Source organism: Schistocerca gregaria, chromosome 7 (genome assembly GCF_023897955.1).
Source record: "Schistocerca gregaria isolate iqSchGreg1 chromosome 7, iqSchGreg1.2, whole genome shotgun sequence".
Taxonomy (NCBI): Eukaryota; Metazoa; Arthropoda; class Insecta; order Orthoptera; family Acrididae; genus Schistocerca; species Schistocerca gregaria.
The window spans coordinates 110,106,720-110,133,509 of NC_064926.1; the positions used below are offsets into that span (position 1 = coordinate 110,106,720).

The following is a 26,790-nucleotide window of genomic DNA, read 5'->3' on the forward strand; positions in this document are numbered from 1 at the left end:
TCGTATATAATATACAATTGTTTGCGATCGAAGTTGGATTGAACCTCATATATAATTGTTATAATATTTATCTTATTATGCCTTAGCAACTAAGAAACAGTGTTTCTGAAAGATAGGAAGCTGTATGTCTCAAGTCTCGTTGCATTATTCTACATGAGCAGGAGAACCTGCTTGCATTATCTCGGGACTATTATCTACTGAAACAATAATGCTGAAGACCTAACTTTCTAAAGAGGCTAAGTACCATCTCCTTCCAAATCTATTTTATTTGTTGTAAATCAAGCGTGTATTCGTCATACGATAAAGCTAAGGAGTCGTAACAGTAACCAACAGATGGTGTTGGTTCCAGCTCCATGCCTCTCTTAATTTTAAACATGTTTCACAATCGGTCAATTTAAATATCGAACGTAACAGTTACCATATTGCTTCTTGTGCTGTCGGCACGTGTATTCCATGGGGAAAAAAAGATATTTGTAATGTCTCAAAACGCTGCTTATTCGTGAAAGTGAGATGGTATAATGCACGAGTTAAAGGGGGGAAATATATTAAGAGCTCTAGGAAAACAATTCCTGTAAGATCTGAAAACAAGACAAGTAGGCATTTTATTTGTATACTGTATGGTTTCAGTCTTGTTAGAATTAGAGTGAATCTAACGTGAGAGGGAAGCATTGTAGATTGTGTTCATTAAAGTGTTCATTTTAATGAAATACGTACAACGTAGATGTGCCTAGCGTAATGAGAAACTGCTTTTAAACATATTGAAGGTAAAGTACGAGTACTAGCCGTTCTCATTTCAGTTGAACTGCAGATGCAGCTTATTGTGCAAATACTTTTCAAATGAAGTGAAAGTACTCAAGGCAGATTTCTAATAGGTTTATTGAGAATACCACCAGTCTCCAGGCGGTACACTGGTAAATACGATAAACCTGAAGACAGCCACAGTCAACCAAGTCTACTACATACGGTTCCTGATGTAAATGGTGATTATTCCAGAATGTGCCGTAAGGCATTCACGGGCGTATTTTGTGTTTCAAGAAAGAGAGCATTGAGACATTAACCAAGAGACTGAAGATGGGTCAAGAGCCATACCACAATTACAGAGGTGGTTCATGCTACCGCAAAAACAGTGAGGTCGATATTCTGTCGATGAAAGAACATACAACGTTATTACAGCAGAATTAAGTCTTCTAAAGAATACCTTATGTGTCCTCTTAACATTAGTCTCTTATGAAACGCTTTTAAAATCAAATTTTCATAGACCAAAGATAAGGAAACGCAATATAGAGGAATATTTTTTAAAAACATATTGCAGATGTATCATTTGGAATGACAAGGTCAGATACTTGTAAAAAAATTGACTCGTTGCAGCTTCGGTTGAAAGGACAGTCACCACACAAAAGAAAAGATACGAAAGCACTAGAAATACAACATGAGACGGCGGAAGGTACATAAAAAAATGAGGATGAGGTATGAAACGACTTTTTGAACTATGCCAGGAAGTACCGTTTGTACATTACCTATCGATCTCCAACAAGTATTGTTTGTTCCAACTCTCATACACTCGGATATGTTCTACTTTCGCCAACTGCCAAGTTATAAGTTCTGTGTTTGCGCTCATGAGAACAATAAGGCATTAATGAGTTTGTGGCGTGAGGGTGGAGGGTCTCGTGGAGCTGACAACATAGCATCATGGCTATTCCATGTTCTGAATTGCACAAAAGATACTGTCAGTGTAACTGGTAACAAGTAAACTTGTAATTTCGGATGAAACTGCCGTGGATTAAAACAGGAACCGTGTATTATAAACGACATGACACCTTTGCTGCGCTTACACCATTTAGTCTGAATGTGTCACATTAAGTGGAGGTGTGTAAAGTTGTATATATTAGAGTTCTTCAGCCACCTAGAGTAGGTAGGCGATCAAACTGTGCTCAGACTGCTTGCTTGGCTGAACACTAGCTGGCTGGTCGAGGACCCAGGACGCGTCACAGCCAGACCAGACTAAGCCACTGGTCCAGGTATAAATGCTATTGGTGTAGCAGGAAATAGGTAAACTGCAGAGCATGTGGACAGTAGTCGCTCTCCTAGCCAGACGACAGATGGTGTACCAGAAATGGCAGAGTGTAACACAGCCTGAAATATGGCTACATACAAATCGTAGAAATTCAATAGTAAATCACAGTTATAAAATAAAATAAATCTGATCCCATCTGCGTTGCCATATAGATAAAGCACATACAAATATTTTCTGAAACTTAAAAATTTCAGGAATTGATGTTTCACACTGACTAAATACAGTCTAAGACAAAAAAGGACAAAAAGGACACACTGTAAAGAAATTTTCCAAATGGGATGCAAAACGGTAGATGCGCTGTACATGAACGTCTAACAGTTGATTACAATTTCAGAAATACTGGAGGATTTATTCAGGAGAAAGAGCTTCACAAATTGGCAAGCAAGTAATTTGTTGGTTCACCTCTGGTCCTTATGCACGCTGTTATTCGGCTTGGTATCAATCGATAGAGTTGTTGGATTTCCTCCTGAGGGATATCGTACCAAATACTGTCTAACTGGTGCGTTAGTTCATCTAAATCCTGAGTTGGTTGGAGGGCCCTGTCCGAAGCCCTCCGGACGTTCTCAATTGGAGAAACGTCAGGCCACCTTGCTTCCCAAAGTAGAGTTTGGCAAGCATGAAACAAATATTAGAAACTCTTGTCGTATGTGGGCGGGCACTATCTTGTTGAGATTTAAGCCCAGGATGGCTTGTCATGAAGGACAAAAGGATGTTGTTGTTGTGGTTTTTAGTCCTGAGACTGATTTGATGCAGGTCTCCATGCTACTCTATCCTGTGCAAGCTGCTTCATCTCCCAGTACCTACTGCAATCTACGTTCTTCTGAATCTGCTTAGTGTATTCATCTCTTGGCCTCCCTCTACGGTTTTTACCCTCCACAGTGCCCTCCAATACTAAATTGGTGATCCCTTGATGCCTCAGAACATGTCCTACCAACCGATCCCTTCTTCTGTGCAAGTTGTGCCACAAACTTCTCTTCTCCCCAATCCTATTCAATACTTCCTCATTAGTTACGTGATCTACCCATTTAATGTTTAGCATTCTTCTGTAGCACCACATTTCGAAAGCTTCTATTCTCTTCTTGTCCAAACTATTTATCATCCATGTTTCACTTCCATACATGGCTACACTCCGTACAAAAACTTTCAGAAATGACTTTCTGACACTTAAATCTATACTCAATGTTAACTAATTTCTCTTCTTCAGAAACGCTTTCCTTGCCATTGCCAGTCTCCATTTTATATCCTCTCTACTTCGATCATCATCAGTTATTTTGCTCCCCAAATAGCAAAACCCCTTTACTACTTTAAGTGTCTCATTTCCTAATGTAATTCCTTCAGCATCACCCGACTTAATTCGACTACATTCCATTATCCTCGTTTTGCTTCTGTTGATGTTCATTTTATATCCTCCTTTCAGGATCTATCCATTCCGTTCAGCTGCTCTTCGAAGTCCTTTTCTGTCTCTGACAGAATTACGATGTCATCGGCGAACCTCAAAGTTTTCATTTCTTCTCCATGGATTTTAATACCTACTCCAAATTTTTCTTTTGTTTACTTTACTGCTTGCTCAATATACAGATTGAATAACATAGGGGAGAGGCTACAACCCTGTCTCACTCCCTTCCAAACCACTGCTTCCCTTTCACGCCCCTCGACTCTAACGACTGCCATCTGGTTTCTGAACAAATTGTAAATAGCCTTTCGCTCCCTGTATTTTACCCCTGCCACCTTCAGAATTTGAAGGAGAGTATTCCAGTCAACATTGTCAAAAGCTTTCTCTAAGTCTACAAATGCTAGAAATGTAGGTTTGCCTTTCCTTAATCTTTCTTCTAAGATAAGTCGTAGGGTCAGTATTGCCTCACGCGTTCCAACATTTCTACGGAAGCCAAACTGATCTTCCCCGATGTCGGCTTCTACTAGTTTTTCCATACGTCTGTAAAGAATTCGTGTTAGTATTTTGCAGCTGTGACTTATTAAACTGATAGTTCGGTAATTTTCACATCTGTTAACACCTGCTTTCTTTGGGATTGGAATTCTTATATTCTTCTTGAAGTCTGAGGGTATTTCTACATCTTGCTCACCAGATGGTAGAGTTTTGTTATGACTGGCTCTCCCGAGCCCGTCAGTAGTTCCAATGGAATGTTCTCTACTCCTGGGGCCTTGTTTCGACTCAGGTCTTTCAGTGCTCTGTCAAACTCTACACGCAGTATCGTATCTCCCGTTTCATCTTCATCTACATCCTCTTCCAATTCCATAATATTGTCCTCAAGTACATTGCCCTTGTATAGACTCTCTATATACTCCTTCCACCTTTCTGCTTTTTCTTCTCTTAGAACTGGGTTTCCATCTGAGCTCTTGATGTTCATACAAGTGGTTCTCTTATCTCCAAAGGTCTCTTTAATTTTCCTGTAGGCAGTATCTATCTTACCCCTAGTGAGATAAGCCTCAACATCCATACATTTGTCCTCTAGCCATCCCTGCTTAGCCATTTTGCACTTCCTGTCGATCTCATTTTTGAGACGTTTGTATTCCTTTTTGCCTGCTTCATTTACTGCATTTTTATATTTTCTCCTTTCATCAATTAACTTCAATATTTCTTCTGTCACCCAAGGATTTCTACTAGCCTTCGTCTTTTTACCTACTTGATCCTCTGCTGCCTTCACTACTTCATCCCTCAAAGCTACCCATTCTTCTTCTACTGTATTTCTTTCCCCTATTCCTGTCAATTGCTCCCTTATGCTCTCCCTGATACTCTGTACAACCTCTGGTTCTTTCAGTTTATCCAGGTCCCATCTTCTTAAATTCCCACCTTTTTGCAGTTTCTTCAGTTTTAATCTATAGGTCATAACCAATAGATTGTGGTCAGAGTCCACATCTGCCCCTGGAAATGTCCTACAATTTAAAACCTGATTCCTAAATATCTGTCTGACCATTATATAATCTATCTGATACCTTTTAGTATCTCCAGGGTTCTTCCATGTATACAGCCTTCTTTTATGATTCTTGATCCAAGTGTTACCTATGATTAAGTTGTGCTCTGTGCAAAATTCTACCAGGCGGCTTCCTCTTTCATTTCTTTGCCCCAGTCCATATTCACCTACTACGTTTCCTTCTCTCCCTTTCCCTGCTACCGAATTCCAGTCACCCATGACTATTAAATTTTCATCTCCCTTCACTACCTGAATAATTTGATCATACATTTCTTCAATTTCTTCGTCATCTGCAGAGCTAGTTGGCATATAAACTTGTACTACTGTAGTAGGTGTGGGCTTCGTATCTATCTTTGCCACAATAATGCGTTCACTATCCTATTTGTAGTAGCTTCCCCTCGTTCCTATTTTCCTATTCATTATTAAAGCTACTCCTGCATTACCCCTATTTGATTTTGTGTTTATAACCCTGTAGTCACCTGACCAGAAGTCTTGTTCCTCCTGCCACCGAACTTCACTAATTCCCACTATATCTGACTTTAACCTATCCATTTCCCTTTTTAAATTCTCTAACCTACCTACCCGATTAAGGGATCTGACATTCCACGCTCCGATTCGTAGAACGCCAGTTTTCTTTCTCCTGATAACGACGTCCTCCTGAGTAGTCCCCGCCCGGAGATCCGAATGGGATTTTACCTCCGGAATATTTTACCCAAGAGGACGCCATCATCATTTAATCATACAGTAAAGCTGCATGCCCTCAGGAAAGATTAGGGCCGTAGTTTCCCCTTGCTTTCAGCCGTTCGCAGTACCAGTACAGCAAGGCCGTTTTGGTTAGTGTTACAAGGCCAGATCAGTCAATCATCCAGACTGTTGCCATTGCAACTCCTGAAAAGGCTGCTGCCCCTCTTCAGGGACCACGCATTTGTCTGGCCTCTCAACAGATACCCCTCCATTGTGGTTGCACCTACAGTACAGCTATCTGTGTCACTGAGCCACGCAAGCCTCCCCACCAACGGCAAGGTCCATGGTTCATGGGGGGAAGGACAGAAGGATAGACCCTACAAAATCGTGTGGTAAATGTGTCGCAGATGGCAATCAAAGGGTCGGACCGTAAGGCAGGCGACTATCAGGTTGGGATAACAATACTCTCTGAGGTGTCTCCAGAAAGGTTTTCAGCCTGGAATCCCATTGACCGCAGTGGAGAATACTCAGTATTGTAGAACACTCAGTATAATGTGGTTTATTGAAACTGAACTACACTTCTCGAACAATCACTATATACACACGAAAGCAAATAACTTGTAGACAACCATCTATCAAGGGCGTCGGTAAGGTACGTCGGAGCTGGTCCTAGCTCGGAGAGGAACTGGCTGTACTGCTGCTGCGCTGGCCTTATAAAGCCGGCAGAGGCCGGCAGAGTACTCCAGCTTTCCCTGTATCTGTGAGGTGACTTCTGCAGAAAAAGGCTCGCATTAGTCTCTAGCAAGTTCTGTTTGTTTTGACGAATTGTTTTCCTCTTGATTGTGCCTGCAAGTGATTGTGTACATTATATGGTGCGCAGGGGTGTCTTGAGTGTAGTCTGCCTGGCAGGGGCCGTCTGTGGCAGACGTAACACGGAGTAGTGATGAGTGATGCTTCGCAATAAGCCACGATGACTGTTGAAGACATGTCTGGAGATGCCCCAGATAGCGATGGCACTGTCGCCCACCATATGGCCCAACAGTGAAGAGTGATGTTTTCGGGCGCCATTTATTTTCACAGCAGGACCCTTTAGTTGTCATCCGGAGCACACGTTCAGCACAGCCCTACGTCGACAATAGTCTACATTCTATTTCGTCGCCGACCCTTGCAAGCCATTCTGGGCTTAAATTTCAGTAATCCCCACCCGCACACAGCGAAAGTTTCTATTGCTTCTCTTCCTGCTTCCCAAAACATACGTTGGCCAATAAAACTGCTAAATCTCTCTCCAGCTGAGAACGTTTGGCGCATTGTGAGCAGGGCCCTCAAACTACTTGGGGATTTCAACGATATAATGCGCCAATTAGACAAAGTTTATTATAATAATTCTCAGGAGGGTTTCCAACAAATCTGTCTGTCAATCCCAAGCCGAAAGCTGCTTGAAAAGAAACAGAGTTGAACCAACGCGTTATTGGCTTTCTCAGTTTGTGACGCATTTCTCTTAAAAAAATCATACAGTTTTTTGAAATTGTAATCTTTTGTTTGTCTATACGGGTACATCACATCTACCGATTTCCATCTCATTCGGTTAATTCCTTCGTGGTATTTTATTTATTTATTTATTTTTTTTTGCCTGATAATGAAACCCTTAAGTGCAAGGTCGCAACAGGCCAATGATGATTATGACATTCGAAGCGCCACATATTGTCCACAATGCAATGACAATGTTGGCTGCTAACGGCAACAGGATGTGGGACTGGAAGTATCCAGTGGAGAGCACAGCATGAGGCTACAGTTCAACTGTTTAGTCTACGAGCAACTCACATCCGTACTACGATGTTAATGATGCCGATACAGAACATTGGCCACGATAAAAAAAAGCGAACTGCAACAACAGTTACGAAGTTGACATTTCATCAGCAAGGAACCCAAGGAATTTCGCAGAGTGAGAAAGAAGTTGCAGATGAAATATTAGCGTTTCTGCAAGATTTGTCAGTGGAATGCGTGGTGCCGAATATGCTCGACTGTGGGTATCAAGTACGTGAGAGGGGTACAATGACGACTGTGCATGCTCAACACGTGAAAGTGATACTGAAGCAGACTTCGAGCCATCAGCCTTGTCGAACAGGGGCGGATAGGCGTCGTCCAGGAAGCAGGTACTAGACATAATTAAATACATGGAAGATCATTCGGAGCATAGTAAAAAAGTAATCATGAACAGATCTGGAAAAACTCTGCAGAAGGAAAATTACAGATTTTCAAGGGAAGACGAGGCGCACTTCTTACAGGTTAGGCAGGTTGGGTTGGGCTGTTTTGGGGGAAGAGACCAAACTGCGAGGTCATCAGTCTCATCAGTTTAGGGATGGACAGGGAAGGAGGTCGGCCGTGACCTTTCAGAGGAACCATCCCGGCATTTACTTGGAGTGATTTAGCGAAACCACGGAAAACCTAAATCAGAATGGCCGGACGCGGAATTGAACCGTCGTCCTCCCGAATGCGAGCGCACTTCTTACAAAAACAGGATGTGAATGACAGTGATCTACAACGTTATGCACATCAAACTGCGCACGACACCGACTACAATGATTTCAATGGCAGCAGTGGAAAACTGCAAGACGTAACGACCTTTCATACAAAGTATCAACATGAAGATGCACTGGGAACTGCAGAATCGGACAGAAAATTTGTTGATGAGATGGACAAACATACGCCTCAGTAAGGAATTTCCTTTCAACTCCCACCAGTGGGGGTTTAAAGAAGAACTGCATATTAAGGAGCCTTGGAAATTTGAGGTTCCAGTCGACTTGTATCAAGATCTTAAAGCATTCATTATAACGATGACGACTGTTAATGTGGATGTTAAATTAGTTAGGAAGTTATTTATTGTATTGCGAGAAATTGGGATGTTCTGCCCCCTATGAATTTTTCTCATGTTTATGTACTTGCAATGGCAGTAGTGAATATTTACGTCACAGCAAGTAACAGTGGGAAAATGGGCGTAAGAGAACTAAAACTATTGTATAAGCACTGATTTTGGCTGACAGCTGATCAAAATAATTTGTTATTGCTTGATTCCTGGTCTGCGTATAAAAATCGTACTCATTTAAAGCAAACTACTTTCCTCAAAAGTGTGTGATATTGCGATTAATACCACCTGGAACCACTGGCCAAATTCATCCCGTGGATGATAGCTTTTTTCGCACATGTAAAACATATTATCGTACTTTCTGTAGTTACGCATTAAAGGATAACCAGTTTCACGATAAGTTCCACAACAGACTGTTTCGCATTCGGTTGTATGTCACCACATTCCATCATTAATCATCACCCTGTTACACCAGTACGACTCTATATGTATTCGTTGAGATTGGATACCTAGCTGATCAAAGTGCATGGTTTGTAAGTCCGAAGGAGTTCGCTTTCGATCTTGATAGCGTGAGCCTTTGTGCTCACTGCAGTGCGCCATTTTTCATTCGGTGTTTATGGTGCAAGTTAATGGTTTGTTTTGGACGTTTCTTGAATGTCGACCATATCCATTTTGTGAAGTGTAATACACATACACATCTTCTGCCGCCCTCCTGATTATGATTAATGATAATGATTAATGACTTTTAAACGCCTCAGGCGATTTCAACAATCATTGTCTCAGATGAGCTATTATCTGTATCTAGCTTATTTATACATTTTTTTGTGTTTTACATCTTTTCCATTATGCTAATGTATGCCAGAAAGTTATATGCTCCACAATAACACAGCTAAAGAATGCAGAATGAAAACCCAACATCTTTTCATACTTGTGTCGTTATTTGTAGACTATGTTATTATTTGTGCAAACAGCTTATTTAAATATGATTACATTTCACATAAAGAAATGGTAATTTAAAAAGTAGTCTGTTGCATGTGTTGGCTGACATATCTGTTTAAAAGATGGTCAAAAGACGCTTCTATCAAGCAGATATAAGTAACTATTTTAGTATTGTTTGACAACATTTTCTTGTCTTTCTAACGTGAGGCCAGTGGTACAAGGATGCTTGCTTATTTATGTACAAATGTTTCATTGTGTTTACTGTAAATGATCTGTGTGCGACGAAATCCATAGAGCATTTCTTTATTTTAATATTGTTATATTTTAATATTGAGGAAAGTCATAAATTTGAGTCAAAATCATGTTTGTTGAACTGTATTTTTGGTGGGGATGTCTTGCACGCAAGGAGAGTTATACACTGGTGGAACGCTGCCGAATTCAAGTAGAGACCTACACTTTTTGAGTGGTGTACTCAAAAGAACGAGTCTGGTCACTTTTACATTAATTCTGGAAGAAGACAGACTTGCCTAAGAGAACGTGTAGTATTCGGTCGTTTGGATGATTGATTCTGGGTGGTAAATGTCCGCTGCAATACTTTAATTTTTAAGGGACTCTAGTTATCTCTAGGACTGGATGTGCTCCAAGTCTTGGATTAATATTTAGCATGATGATTCTCCTCACATTCTCATAACGCTCTCAATGCAACTTGATTGTATTTCATAATGTTGCGTATAATAGATAATCGTAGGACAACTTTCAGCGTGTTTCAGATCATTTTCTTGAATAAACACTGTTCAACTTAATCTTATGATAACATCTACATCAGTCACATACGTTAGAATACAATCTTTTTTATAAATTATTCATTTACATTTTATGTAATATTTTTGTTTATTTTACTAATACGCAATTCAGGCCAATGCAGAGACTATTTGACTGCAAGGTCACAGCTAAAGGTTTTTATTTGCAGCTGGGCATCAAAGCAGACAAGTGCGGCTCAACCCTACCTCATTATCGACTCTGTTTATAAACAGAGCCGTACGTAGCTCCAAGTAATACCAGGTAAACTTGCGATTGGTTTGCTTGTATGGGATGCTGGCTAGAGAAGTCACTACAGCTTAGTGCAGCACTTTCACTTCCGTATGTTGGTTAGATAGTTCGGTAGTTAGTTACATGTCATATAGAACATTTGAACGATCCTTTTATGAAAATGACGTGGAATGAGTCACTTTACGTGTTTACATGTTAAACGTTAACACTGATGACACCACAACACCGGCAACTACAACTGAAATTGGTACGTGACCATCGACACTGGACATTGGCGCAGTGACAGAGCGTTGCATGATTTGATGTATTCCGATACCTTCTTCATCATTGCCGATGGGAGAGGGCAAATCCATCATCTTCCAGGGGAACAGCTCCTTGACAACTGTGCTGTGGCGGTTACATTGTGCTCTGGAGAACATTCACATGGGCATCTATGGGTCCAGTGGTATCTTGACGGCCAAGAAGTATCGTACATTGCTTGCAGACACGTACATCCCTTCGTGGAGGTCACGTTTCCCTACGGCAGTGTTATTCTTTAACAAGATAATGATCCATGTTACAAGACCAAGAGTGTGGTGGAGTGTTCCAACTCATTCAAGGAACACACTGGCGAGTTCCCATTGATGTTGTTGCCCCTCAGCTCGCCGGATCTGAACACGCCTAACAAGAAGTCGTTGCTTTCATGCTACGACGCGTGACCGCTCTTAACCGTGTCAAAGGAGGAGATACCTGCTATTAGGTAGGTGGTCAAAATCTGGTGGCTGATTATTTTATACGTTTCATGATAAGACGCTTGCATAGTAACAGTTATCTGCAGAAGGGAGACTATCTTTGGACTCTTTACATTGTGTCATCGAGGCCTCTCATTTATCTGCATACTTTTTACTATTGGGGTACAGTATACCAAAATGACAAGCGCATGGTTCCGTTACCGTGAGTATCCTTGATTGGCATATACTACCTTGCTATGAACTACAAGTCATAGCAACATCGAACCTTGATATAACGACACTGCATCAATATGCCTGTCGGTGGACGTAAGACATTTGAGCACGTGACAATGCCTATCCTATCAATAAGAATCAATAGAATCCTCCATTTACAGTTTTTCTTGTGCCTAATACCATGCATTTGCAAGCAGTATAGTGGTTGTAATATGAGAATTACGTCATACACATAAACTTCCTCGTTCTGTATCTTTGCCGGAGAGTACACAATGTGGCCACATTTGCCTTACAGTTTTTTCACCAACTACCTATTAGTCAGGTGTAATGTAAGTCAAACCAGCACCATTCCTAGTGCTACAGTGTTGTTTGTTGTAGATGTGAATGTCAAATGTGTATAATGTTATATAACGAGATCCATCCCATCTGGGCTTTAGCGTTACATGCTTACTGGTCAGGTATTGTGACCATCTGACGTGCACCTATGACAGACAGGGGCTAGTATTGACTCGTTTTCGATGTTATAGTTTTTTCACGCTATTGGGTGTCGAGATCTCAATGGCCAGTTCTAGAAGTTCTGGTGGCCGATTGCCGTTGGAGGCTACACAGCTCAGTTCTCCCCTCTCCTGTGGGATTCTTACCTCAATGATGTGTCACCAATTCTGTTTTTTATTTCTCTTTCTGCTGAAGAGCAGTACTTCCAATGGTCTCCTGGTTTGCTGCATTTCTAAGTAGTTAGTATTACCACTTCTAAAAGACCTAATGACCAGTGACTCGGTTGTGCTCTGCTGTCCAGGGTACTCCTGATCAACCGTCCATGTATCACTGGATAATTGCGAGGACGTATTCGTGCTTGCAGGTAACCGAGCACGACAATGAGTGCCCACATTTGCTGAAGTCATTTCACACCCTGCTCTGGGCTCTGGATGACCTAATACAAGGCTCTCATAGAGGCGTACCTCCCCGTCGCTGAAGTCCGTCTGCAGCCGGTGCGGAGCAGACAGCCCTATGTTCTGCACAATGCGGGTACTTTGGTTTGCCTGGCACTCTAAGGGTCGCACAGGTGGTCTCGCTTTTCAGTCCTATCCAGAACATCTCTTTCTCCTACAAACACTTCTACCATGAATCTAGTACGAACTTGCCAACCCTAGCTTTCAGCTAAGGTGCACCGCAGACTCCGGTTTCATGTTTCATTTCCAGCGCCTGGTGCCGAAAATTGATTCTTATACTTACAGGTTGTGTATGCTGATTCTGGCTTCTGCTGAGAAACAGGATTTAATCCTGACACCTTAATCACGAGCATTCCTGTCATGAAAGCTGGTAAAAGTCTAATGTGTTCTTACAACCAATATTCAACAGAATAACAAGAGGTGTTTAAGCTAACAGCCGGCCGCGGTGGTCTCGCGGTTCTAGGCGCGCAGTCCGGAACCGTGCGACTGCTACGGTCGCAGGTTCGAATCCTGCCTCGGGCATGGATGTGTGTGATGTCCTTAGGTTAGTTAGGTTTAAGTAGTTCTAAGCTCTAGGGGACTGATGATCACAGCAGTTGAGTCCCATAGTGCTCAAAGTCATTTTTAAGCTAACAGGGCCCCTCTTCTACCACCCATCCCTTCATCTGTAATTCCTTTACTATGAGCCTCAAAGTGTTTAATCACTACGACAGCTGAACTTCTACGAGGCTGTACCATTGTACGTGTATTACTGACAAGTCATCTCCACTTCTAACAGTTTTCACAGGTGACAAGTTGTGTCTCAACTCATCGTTAGAATGCATCGAATAAATTACCTCACTCAACAACATTTTAGTGCTGTTAATTTATAATCTTCTAAATCGTTGTGTCTACCATCTTTTGTCGTCATTTGTACAAGCTGCATATGCAAGCACGCACCCTTCCAAACGTCTTCATCGCTGTAGTACTAATTGTAGTGTGGGGTATCAGCGTATTTTGCTTTGTTTGCTTTATTAACCACTCTCGTCAGTGTACCACCGTTCCAGATACAAACGCCTATGTCTGGAATATTGTTTGAACGGAGCTTGACGTGAAGCAGGTGTCAGGTTTTGTGTACGCTTTAAGGCGTTCTGTTTCAAAAGAAACCATCTGGTCCTTGTGAGATCTCGTCCAAGTGATTACCAATACCTGTGAACAACTAAGTAGCATTTGTGATGCTGCTCTTCAATGTTGAATAAATGGAAAGTAGTTCAGTACTGGAAAGCAGGATTCAAAGCAATGTTCGGAAATCCCGTTCATTCGGATGCCATCCCATCGAATAAAGCCATCCACTGTGGCCCATCAGAATCTTCAATTAAAGCAGTTGAGTAAAATTGGCGGGTAGTTACCAACGGTTCAGTGCAAGGAAATGGAACCCTTGAGAACTTCTTCGATAGGAGCCCAATAAGGATGTATTGAAGACTTAGCCAACATCAATCCCGCACTGCAAATAACCAAAGCTCTACAGATTCTCTTCTATGCGTGCACGCTTTCCTTATTTCATGGAACAACCTACAGAAGCATGTTACTTCGCAGACTCGTGGTTCCATAGGTATTATCAAAAACTTTCCAACATGCTCAACAACGAATGCTTAAAATTCTATTGAAGCAAAAACTAGTTGTGCTCTGTTTTACCGAGTCGAACTGACACATCCAGCTTTCAGATAGCTCTTTTGTTAGCACGAACGACGAGATCCCCTAGCCCACATTCTGTAACTGCACAATAGAAGGACTGATGACCACAGATGTTAAGTCCCATTGCGCTTAGAGCCATTTTGCACAAGAGAATCGTATATTTATTCCTAAAGGCTACAGCCGTCTGTACTCAGCACCTGTGCTGTCAACTATTAGCTTCATCTGTTATGATGTGGCACTGTTTCCTCTAACCTATCGCATTACTCTGACCAGTAGCGGTCTTTTGCTTAATACACTCCTGGAAATGGAAAAAAGAACACATTGACACCGGTGTGTCAGACCCACCATACTTGCTCCGGACACTGCGAGAGGGCTGTACAAGCAATGATCACACGCACGGCACAGCGGACACACCAGGAACCGTGGTGTTGGCCGTCGAATGGCGCTAGCTGCGCAGCATTTGTGCACCGCCGCCGTCAGTGTCAGCCAGTTTGCCGTGGCATACGGAGCTCCATCGCAGTCTTTAACACTGGTAGCATGCCGCGACAGCGTGGACGTGAACCGTATGTGCAGTTGACGGACTTTGAGCGAGGGCCTATAGTGGGCATGCGGGAGGCCGGATGGACGTACCGCCGAATTGGTCAACACGTGGGGCGTGAGGTCTCCACAGTACATCGATGTTGTCGCCAGTGGTCGGCGGAAGGTGCACGTGCCCGTCGACCTGGGACCGGACCGCAGCGACGCACGGATGCACGCCAAGACCGTAGGATCCTACGCAGTGCCGTAGGGGACCGCACCGCCACTTCCCAGCAAATTAGGGACACTGTTGCTCCTGGTGTATCGGCGAGGACCATTCGCAACCGTCTCCATGAAGCTGGGCTACGGTCCCGCACACCGTTAGGCCGTCTTCCGCTCACGCCCCAACATCGTGCAGCCCGCCTCCAGTGGTGTCGCGACAGGCGTGAATGGAGGGACGAATGGAGACGTGTCGTCTTCAGCGATAAGAGTCGCTTCTGCCTTGGTGCCAATGATGGTCGTATTCGTGTTTGGCGCCGTGCAGGTGAGCGCCACAATCAGAACTGCATACGACCGAGGCACACAGGGCCAACACCCGGCATCATGGTGTGGGGAGCGATCTCCTACACTGGCCGTACACCTCTGGTGATCGTCGAGGGGACACTGAATAGTGCACGGTACATCCAAACCGTCATCGAACCCATCGTTCTACCATTCCTAGACCGGCAAGGGAACTTGCTGTTCCAACAGAAGGCGCCAGGTGGAAATGGCATGGCAAGCCGTTCCACAGGACTACATCCAGCATCTCTACGATCGTCTCCATGGGAGAATAGCAGCCTGCATTGCTGCGAAAGGTGGATATACACTGTACTAGTGCCGACATTGTGCATGCTCTGTTGCCTATGTCTATGTGCCTGTGGTTCTGTCAGTGTGATCATGTGATGTATCTGACCCCAGGAATGTGTCAATAAAGTTTCCCCTTCCTGGGACAATGAATTCACGGTGTTCTTATTTCAATTTCCAGGAGTGTAGATCCCGTTCTGATATCGTTACATCCACTCATAAGCTGTTGGAACACCTGGAATATGATTTCAGTGCACGTCGAGCGCATTTATGTAATATCCGGTGGAAAACTACTCTTGGCGGTACACTCTCGATATTTTGTCGATGGCACCCGCTTGCAATGATAATTCGAAAACCCTGTTGCTATTGAGAAGGGATATATCGCTGTGGTCACACTATGATGAAAATCTGACTGGCATTATCAGAGGCATAAGAAGACTGTGGCCTTACCTAGCTCGATCTCGACTCCTCTTGTTCTGCTTTTCCATGGCTGACACGTCTGACTGTTGTATGAAAGTGGTAACTGTAAGCGACTTACTAGGTTGCCGAAAGAAGTTCTACATTTGCCACAATAGTCAAGCAACTATAACAAGTGAGAAATAGTTAAAAGAAAATAATGCATGGATTTTCTCTTAAGCTTCACACTTAGTTATAAGATTTACTTATGTAAGCACTTGTTTCTTTCATTTGCACTGGATCTGGGAGTGCACCTATCTATGAAATTAGGACTTCATAACTGGTGTACTAGAGCGTGGAACTGTCGATGGTTGTAACTGATGTGTTTACTGTTAGCTACCCCTAATGTAATTTGCTCTTAGTGAATACAAAGCAAACTATATTTATATACCAAAACAGGGAAACAGTATATGCTATTAACTTCAAGAGGTAACCATAATTATAAAAAGAAAATAATCAATTCCTGTCGCTACTACAGTGGTACGGCTAAACGCTTTAATTTGTTTACATTTGTGATGTCACAAGCCATTGCCCTGGAAATATCATGTGAGGTCATTTACGTTGAATGTATGACGTCATTAATGGCTTTGACACATGCACATATCATGTCACAAGTATGAAATATGGGTTGCTTTGCCTTCAGCTACCTAGATTCAACCATTTTTCAAGGTAACTCATCTACCCACATTCGGCTACTTTGCAAGATAATATCATTCAAAAGAAACGCGAAAATAATATTTTCTTAGATTTTTTGTTAGTGTAAAAAATAAGAAAACACTTTATTAGTTTTAGCAAATTCATTTACACACAAATACCAATCCTTTGTTTATTTTATTATTTAAATTTACATCGTAATTTCATACTTATTTTTCCAACCAGCAATTTCACAAACACAAAGAAATCAAGTTTCCACTTTTAATAAGTATATAATTTTTTCCCTGTAAACTATCACTTCTGTGGCCTTAACAAGTAGATCAGCCACTTCTTGCAGTTCTTATAGCTGGCAAAATTTATAGATTTTTAACACAGCATCTTATTTTCTGCATTACACTTCGTTGAAGCATTCACTATGTTCTTGCATGTTTGTTGTCAACACTTCTGAACTACGTTATTATTGAATTTATGTATAAAGCTTTAAGTTTACAATTTTAACAAACAAATCCGTACTACATTTAGTTATTTCTTTGGTCTTAAACTCTGGAAACGGCTTTTCTGTTGCTGGGCAGACAGTCTCTAGGACACCACATCTACATACAATGTAATCATCCTTTTTAAGCAGATCCAAATATCAGTGGATGTTTATAAACACATCTTTCATGTATCGTTTAAAATACTAAACCGCCTTGCATCCGTACATATTGGCAAGAATACCAATCTGCGCCCCATTCCATTGGTATTTACGTTAATACTACACTCTGATGTGCTGGGATTTCAATTTTCTCATTAACGTTATGGGATATTTCTCCAAACTTTGATTTTGAATACTGCAGTATGATTAGTCAGACAATATGGGAGAGTGAGAGAGGTTTTAATTTGTCACTAATAAAACTAGACTATTTTCTCATACTACCCACTGATTGGTAGAAATAGCAGAGGGAGAAGATATAAGGCGTACCACTGGATTCTTTCCATTATCTTTCATTTTTAATATTGCACCATGGTCAGATGGATCCAGCGGACAAGAGAAAGGAGAGGTTGATTGTACTTTCCATTTCCACATATTGATTGTTTGATTGATTGATTCATAATTTCATGAGCTCAGGCTCATCGATTAAACCATGCTTGACATTCGTGTTCAAATGATGACATTAGAGAGGTCAAGGACTGCGTTCAGGGCAGTAATACCCTGTCCTAGAAAACACATTGCATACTGCATCCGCTCTTGTGTGTTGTGTGTGTGTGTGTGTGTGTGTGTGTGTGTGTGTGTGTGTGTGTGTGTGTGTGTGTGTTTATCACCCCAAGCTGTTACTGATTTGTTTGACTGATTGGGCTGCTAAGTGCTATACCACCTACTGCACTCCCCTGATTAAGTCCTCGTAATAGTATCCTACCACTTCGCTATCGTTGGCAACGGCTTATACACAATGCTGCTGACTACTTTGAAGGTCAGTAAAACTTTGAAACAAGTATCTTTTTTTATGAGCTGTAAATAAATAGTCGCTGCTATTAAAGTTCCAACTCTCGTACATTCAAAGGCAATGACCTCACAGGATATCATCAAGGTCCTGTCTTATGATGTCACAAATGTAGAGATATAAAGACTTTTTGACTCGATGCCCGTAAGTAGTATGGAAGTTGTTGCCTGCACTCTGGCACTAGAGAAGCTGTGAGGCATCTCTCAATTGAATGAGTGTCGAACTCTCTCACAGGTAGATTTTTAATGTGCTCAACGAAGGTTTGTGCTTGTCACTGAGGGTGTTGCTGGGCAAGTGTCATAGACATACCTTTTTTTAAGGACATGGCAGTGTTCCACCTTTATGTGATCACGCTAAAGGATGGCGCAAACCACGAGGGCTGAAAAGCATGACAGGTCCGAAAAGTAATTGAAGAAAATGGGATCTATTACAGTTCGACAATTTCTTCAAGAGGACATAGCATTTTACCAAATAACTTTATTACGCATAAATTAAAACGTCCTGGCTGAATTGCCGTGGTCAATACACAAAACTTCTCCTTCCTGACGTTTCGTTGCCTACTGTGGGCAACATCTTCTGAGGTGAGTCGACGACTGGCAGCTAGGCTCTGGAGGTCCCGGTTATACAGGGTGTTACAAAAATGTACGGCCAAACTTTGAGGGAACATTCCTCACACACAAAGAAAGAAAAGATGTTATGTGGACATGTGTCCGGAAACGATTAATTTCCATGTTATAGCTCATTGGATTACTTCTCTTCAAATCACATTAATCATGGAATGGAAACACACAGCAACAGAACGTACCAGCATGACTTCAAACACTTTGTTACAGCAAACGTTCAAAATGTCCTCTGTTAGCGAGGATACATGCATCCAACCTCCGTCACATGGAAGCCCTGATGCGCTGATGCAGCCCTGGGGAATGGCGTATTGTATCACAGCCGTCCACAATACGAGCACGAAGAGTCTCTACATTTGGTATCGGGATTGCTTAGACACGAGCTTTCAAATGCCCCCATAAATGAAAGTCAAGAGGGTTGAGGTCAGGAGAGCGAGGAGGTCATGGAATTGGTCCACCTCTACAAATCCATCGGTCACCGAACGAGTTGTTGAGAAGCGTACGAACATTTCGACTGAAATGTGCAGGAGCTCCATCGTGCATGAACCACATGTTGTATCGTACTTGTAAAGGCACATGTTCTAGCAGCACAGGTAGAGTATCCCGTATGAAATCATGATTATGTGCTCCACTGAGCGTTGGCGGAAGAACATGGGGCCCAATCAAGACATCACTAACAATGTCTGCTCAAACGTTCACAGAAAATCTGTGTTGATGACGTGATTGCACAATTGCGTGCGGATTCTCGTAGTCCACACGTGTTGATTGTGAAAATTTACAGTTTGATCACGTTGTAATCAAGCCTCATCCGTAAAGAGAACTTTTGCACTGAAATCAGCTGCTCATAGTGCCTGCACACGCTGTACATGGTACGGAAACAACTGGTTCTCTAGTAGCACTCTCCATACAGTGACGTGGTCAATGTTACCTGTTACAACAGCAACTTCCCTGACGCTGACATTAGGGTCATCGTCAACTGCACGAAGAATTGCCTCGTCCATTGCAGGTGTCCTCGTCGTTCTAGGTCTTTCCCAGTCGCAAGTCATAGGCTGGAATATTACGTGCTCCCTAACACGCTGATCATTTCCTTCGGACGTCTTCCTGTCGGGACACCTTCGTTCTGGAAATCTGTCTCGATACAAACGTACCGCGCCACGGCTATTGCCTCGTGCTAATCCAAATGGGCAAATGCCAACTCCGCATTTGTAAACATTGCACTGACTGTAAAACCATTCGTGATGAACACTAACCTGTTGATGCTATGTACTGATGTGCTTTATGCTAGTACTGTAGAGCAATGAGTTGCATGTCAACACAAGCACCGAAGTCAACACTACCTTCCTTCAATTGGGCCAACTGGCGGTGAATCGAGGAAGTACAGTACATACTGACGAAACTAAAATGAGCCCTAACATGGAAATTAAGCGTTTCCGGACACATGTCCATATAACATCTTTTCTTTATTTGTGTGTGAGGACTGTTTCCTGAAAGTTTGGCGGTACCTTTTTGTAACACCCTGTATAGAGCGCTTAGATGGCGTCACCACTCATCATTTGCTTTCGACTTTAAAACTATATCCGGCTAATGCCATCTCTCTCGATTACAGATAATCGATTGTCACATCGTTGGTAGAAAGTCGACTGCCATATCTGGTCTAGTTTTAACTCTTCTTTTTTATTAAAATTCTTTTCGGGCTTGTAGATCTCTATAGATTCTCTATACATGCGGGTATAATAATGTGAGGTCTTAGCCATCACGTTTGTCTCACTAAATTTTATTTCGTGATCACTCTCTTTGTAAACGTGTTCCGCTACAGCTGATTTGTCGATTTGTCCCAATCTACTGTTCCTTTTGTGTTCTGTTATTCGGGTATTAACACTCCTTTCAGTTGTTCCAATATAAATCATGCCATAGCAACACGGAATTTTATACACACCTGGGGTAGGCTAAGGGATGTCGTGTGTCTTTCACCGATCTTAAACTTTCACTAGTTTTCGTGGTAGGTCGAAAGATTGTCTCCACATGAAACTTAGCCAAAACTTTCCCAATACGGTCCGTGATGTTATGAATAAATGGAAGAAAAACTTTTCCAGCCGACGGTTGTTGTGTATTTTTGGACACTTTTCTTCCTGACAAGGAAATAGATCGAGCACTCCACCCTAGAAGAAAAGTGTCAGAAAACACACGACAACAACAACCGTCGGCTGGAAAAGCTTTTTCTTTTCGACCTACCAAGAAATTAGTGAAAATTTAAGATCGGTAAAAGACGCACGACACCTCTTGGCTACCCTACCTGTGTATAAAATTCGGTGAGGCTGTGGCATGGTTTAAATTGGAACAACCAAAAGGAGTGTTAGTAATCGCCTGACGGAACACAAAAGGAACTGTAGATTGGGACAAATTAACAAAGCAGCTGTAACGGAACACGTTTACAAAGATGATGATGACGAAATAAAATCTAGTGAGACAAAGGTGATAGCTAAGACGTCACATTATTATACCCGCTTGTATAGAGAAACTATAGAGATCTGCAAGCACGAAAATAATTTCAATAAAAAAGAAGAAGGATTAAAACTAGACAAGATATAGCGGTCGACTTTGTACCAACGCAGTGACAATCTATTACCTGTAATCGAGAGAGATGGTACTAGCCAGAGATAGTTTTAAAGTCGAAAGCACGTGACGAGTGGTGGCGCCATCTAAGCACTCTATATAAGCGGGACCTCCAGTGCCTAGCAGCCAGTCGTCGACTCACCTCAGAAGATGTTGTTCGCAGTGGGTAGCGAAACGTCAAGAAGGAGAAAAAGTTTTATGTACGGACCACGGCAATTCAGCCCGGAAGTTTTAATTTATGCCTAATAAAGTTATTTGGTACAATGCATGTCCTCTTGAAGAAATTCTCGAACTACGAAAGATCCTAGTTTCTTCGGTTACTTTTCCCTCACATACCCCTTTCACTTTTGGTGGGACAGTATAGTTGGTATGAAAAGCATTTAAATCTCTTATATTAGACCATTTAAATACTCTGTATAAATGTGATTTGATAGATTCTCTTGCTGAAGTGCTGCTACTTTGCCTGGGAAGGCAACTATGAGATGAATATAATCTCAATTTTCGGATTTTTCTCTCACATCACATCCGTAATCGCCATAACAGCTATTAAGTACAAAGGCGTAACTTAATGGAGAATGGTGGTGGCCTCCAGAATGCAGTAGAATAGCTTCGGACACGTCATGCTTTTCAGCCCTCGTGGTTCGCACCATCTTTTAGCGTGATCACATAAATGTGGAACACTGCCATGTCCTTCAATAAAACGGTATAGGGTCCGTCTATGACACCTGCTCAGCAACACCCTCAGTGCCATGCACAAACCTTCGTTGTGCACATTAAAAACCTACCTGTCAGAGACTTCGACACTCATTCAACTGAAAGATGCCTCACAGCCGCTCTAGTGCGTGAGGGCAGGCAACACCTTCCATACTACTTATGGGCATCGAGTCAAAATGTCTTCATATCTCTACATTTGTGACATCATAAGACAGGACCATGATGATATCCTGTGAGGTCATTGCGTTGGAATGTACGAGAGTTGGAATTTGACAGTGGCAGCTATTTATTTACAGCTCGTACAAAATAGATTCGTATTTCAAGGTTTTATTGACCTTCAAAGTAGTCAACAGCATTGTGTATAACTTGTTGCCAACGATGTGGAAGACGTAGGATACTATTACGAAGTTTTAATTTAGGGGAGTGTAGTATGTGGTATAGTACTTAGCTGTCCTATTAGTCAAAGAAATCAGTAACAGCTTGCACTGTACGTGCTTGAGCTTTGTCCTGCAAATTGATGGTCAGGTCCTGCAGAAAGTGTCATCACTTCTGTCTCTGTGCTGTTCATTTTTGGAACACAACCTACGACTAGCTTAGAGACAGAACTGACGACACTTTCTGCTGCTCTCGTAAGTTCAGCTCGATTTTTAAACTGAAGGTAACACTTCACGACATTTAACGAAACGCCAGGAAGGAGAAGTTTTATGTATGGACCACGGCAATTCAGCCCGGAAGTTTTAATTAATTAAGACGCCGGCTGTGAAGGCTTATATGTTATTAATTATTACGTATAGTCTATATTCATGTTCCATTCCATATAACTGAAGAATTAGATCATACAGAAAGGTGAATCGAGTGAACTTCCTGTTTGTCACCAATGTTTCCCTGAGAACTGTAGTTATTCCTCCTCTGTAAATTGTGGGTGAACGGGACAGCCAGTTCTGGGAGTGTTCGTTCTGTTCCAGACGGTGGGTCTGAGCCGGCATCTGACTGCGCTTCACGCCCGCCACGCCCCGCGCATCATAGACCTGATGAAGAAGGCAGTGAGGGACGGCAGCCCCGTCAACCCCCCAGTCTGGTGGATCGCCCCCACCGACGACACGGCCCTGGGCATAAACTCAGGTATGGCGTGAGAGGCGTCTCTATTTTTACACTGTGTGGTGGTCCACTGCCATCTAGCGTCCTTCCTACGTCGGCTAGACACTACCATACCTCTTGAGTATGAAAGGAAATGAGTAGGTTTTAAGGTGCGACAGTATGATCCACAGTTTTGAGGATTTTTTTTTCCTTTATTGTAGTTCAATTCCCCATCTGGAGTGGGCTGGCAGCAGCATAGTCGCTGCTCTTCAGCCAAAAAACATGAAGTTTATAACAGATGACATTTAAAACAACATAAAAGAAAAAAATATGGCGGTATATAGAAAAAAAGGGGGTAAGATAATGAAAGAGAGCATACTAAAAAGGGGGGGTGAATGTAAAATGGAGAAAATCTAAAAAAGTAATTTACGCAAAAAAACAACACACACAGTATGGATTAAAAGAACACAGGGCCGGAGCATAAAAGTTGCGATGGGTGACATAGCACAAAACAATCACGGACAGCAACACTGTGTAAAAGGCAGCACTGACGTACCACACTGATGAAGAAAAAACTGGGAGGATCTGCCAAGGATAGCGATACGAGTGATAAAGCAAGAAAGGGGGGAAGGGGCGGTGATACATTGGTGGGGGGGGGGGTGGAGAGAAGGGGACACAGTTGAGGGAAATGAAAGAAACAGATATACTTACATTAAATCTGCAGCGATTTGTGATATACAGGGTGTTACAAAAAGGTACGGCCAAACTTTCAGGAAACATTCCTCATACACAAATAAAGAAAACATGTTATGTGGACGTGTCCGGAAACGCATAATTTCCATGCTAGAGCTCATTGGTAGAGGCGGACCAATTCCATGACTCCTCGCTCTCCTGACCTCAACCCTCTTGACTTTCATTGATGGGGGCATTTGAAAGCTCTTGTCTAAGCAATCCCGGTACCAAATGTAGACTCTTCGTGCTCGTATTGTGGACGGCTGTGATACAATACGCCATTCTCCAGGGCTGCATCAGCGTATCAGGGATTCCATGCGACGGAGGGTGGATGCATGTATCCTCGCTAACGGAGAATATTTTGAACATGTCCTGTAAGAAAGTGTTTGAAATCACGCTGGTACGTTCTGTTGGTGTGTTTCCATTCCATGATTAATGTGATTTGAAGAGAAGTAATAAAATGAGCTCTAACATGGAAAGTAAGCGTTTCCGGGCACATGCGCACATAACATATTTTCTTTCTTTGTGTGTGAGGAATGTTTCCTGAAAGTTTGGCCGTACCTTTTTGTAACACCCTGTATAGCTGTGTGGAGGTGTTTCAAATGGGTACATTTTAATTATTTATATGAATGCATGGTGTGTTTTCTTGTGGACACTTCTGAATGACCAGACACCGTGCCTACATATAACTGACTTTCTTACATGGGCAGTCAATCCACCAAATTCAGTGCCGATGCAGAAGTACTTTCGACTTCCTGTGAGAATCTCAATGTAGCGAGCATGGAGGACATGCATGGAGACTGCTTACACGTGGCGCTGAGTGGGAATGTGGGTCGGTCTGGAGGCGTGCAGAGATGGTCCGCAAAATAATGAGGAACGCTGTGTCTATATGGCACAGTGTTAACGCAACTGCCTAGTAAGCAGGAGAGCCCATATTCGGCACGCACTTTCACTCGTCACAACTGAGTCTACGTAAGTCCCGATGAAATTGACATCAATAGTTATTTCCTTTTCCTATCCTTTCTTCCCCCTCCTCCCTCAATTTAGCGCCTTAAATATCACTCTGCCGTCGTGGTAATCCGATCCCAGTTTGCTCGCGTCAACCACTGCCAATTATCTACACATCAGCGGCAGACAATATTTTGAGGCATGAGATACACAACCCTAACTACACAGCCAATTATCAATAACTTTCAATGATATACTTCACAATGAAACCAACAGAATTAACCTCCGTGACTACTTGGCCAGTGACAGCTCTCAAAATTTGAGTAGCCAATCCCTTGAAACCCTCACTACAATCATTGCATGAAAATTAGAATAGAAAGAATTATCTTGGCGCACATTTAAACACCAGAATAAAATGATGACATAACAGGTAGAATGGGAAAAATATTTCAGCGTATCTTGGAACTCCAGACTTATGCACTACTTAGTTACACTTCTAGCTACGTGTTCAGGCATGCTTCGTGTTTATTTGGTGAGCGTAGTTACACTTCTTTAACCGCCGTGGCGGTGTCAGGTGACGACACCAAATTCAGTTATAAGCAACTGGAACAATTCCAAACTGTTTTTAGTACAATGGAATATATACACTCCTGGAAATGGAAAAAAGAACACATTGACACCGGTGTGTCAGACCCACCATACTTGCTCCGGACACTGCGAGAGGGCTGTACCAGCAATGATCACACGCACGGCACAGCGGACACACCAGGAACCGCGGTGTTGGCCGTCGAATGGCGCTAGCTGCGCAGCATTTGTGCACCGCCGCCGTCAGTGTTAGCCAGTTTGCCGTGGCATACGGATCTCCATCGCAGTCTTTAACACTGGTAGCATGCCGCGACAGCGTGGAGGTGAACCGTTTGTGCAGTTGGCGGACTTTGAGCGAGGGCGTATAGTGGGCAACGGGAGGCCGGGTGGACGTACCGCCGAATTGCTCAACACGTGGGGCGTGAGGTCTCCACAGTACATCGATGTTGTCGCCAGTGGTCGGCGGAAAGGTGCACGTGCCCGTCGACCTGGAACCGGACCGCAGTGACGCACGGATGCACGCCAAGACCGCAGGATCCTACGCAGTTGGACTTCCCAGCAAATCAGGGACACTGTTGCTCCTGGGGTATAGGCAAGGACCATTCGCAACCGTCTCCATGAAGCTGGGCTACGGTCCCGCACACCGTTAGGCCGTCTTCCGCTCACGCCCCAACATCGTGCAGCCCGCCTCCAGTGGTGTCGCGACAGGCGTGAATGGAGGGACGAATGGAGACGTGTCGTCTTCATTGATGAGAGTCGCTTCTGCCTTGGTGCCAATGATGGTCGTATGCGTGTTTGGCGCCGTGCAGGTGAGCGCCACAATCAGGACTGCATACGACCGAGGCACACAGGGCCACCACCCAGCTTAATGGTGTGGGGAGCGATCTCCTACACTGGCTGTACACCTCTGGTGATCGTCGAAGGAACACTGAATAGTGCACGGTACATCCAAACCGTCATCGAACCCATCGTTCTACCATTCCTAGACCGGCAAGGGAACTTGCTGTTCCAACAGGACAATGCATGTCCGCATGTATCCCGTGCCACCCAACGTGCTCTAGAAGGTGTAAGTCAACTACCCTGGCCAGCAAGATCTCCGGATCTGTCCCCCATTGAGCATGTTTGGGACTGGATGAAGCGTCGTCTCACGCGGTCTGCACGTCCAGCACGAACGCTGGTCCAACTGAGGCGCCAGGTGGAAATGGCATGGCAAGCCGTTCCACAGGACTACATCCAGCATCTCTACGATCGTCTCCATGGGAGAATAGCAGCCTGCATTGCTGTGAAAGGTGGATATACACTGTACTAGTGCCGACATTGTGCATGCTCTGTTGCCTATGTCTATGTGCCTGTAGTTCTGTCAGTGTGATCATGTGATGTATCTGACCCCAGGAATGAGTCAATAAAGTTTCCCCTTCCTGGGACAATGAATTCACGGTGTTC

General features: G+C 43.1%; 1 protein-coding gene across 4 annotated transcripts in view; it reads left to right on the forward strand.

Moving 5' to 3' along the window:
* LOC126281679 (myogenesis-regulating glycosidase-like) overlaps window positions 1–26,790 on the forward strand; it is a 210,356-nt gene that overhangs the window by 178,723 nt on the left and 4,843 nt on the right. For 3 of the 4 annotated variants that reach the window (XM_049980844.1, XM_049980845.1, XM_049980846.1), the window contains one exon: window positions 22,971–23,127. The exons of the other annotated variant lie outside the window; for it this stretch is intronic. In XM_049980844.1, coding sequence (XP_049836801.1) covers window positions 22,971–23,127 — 157 coding nt within the window. The remainder of the gene's footprint in view (window positions 1–22,970; window positions 23,128–26,790) is intronic. 4 annotated transcript variants of the gene reach the window in all.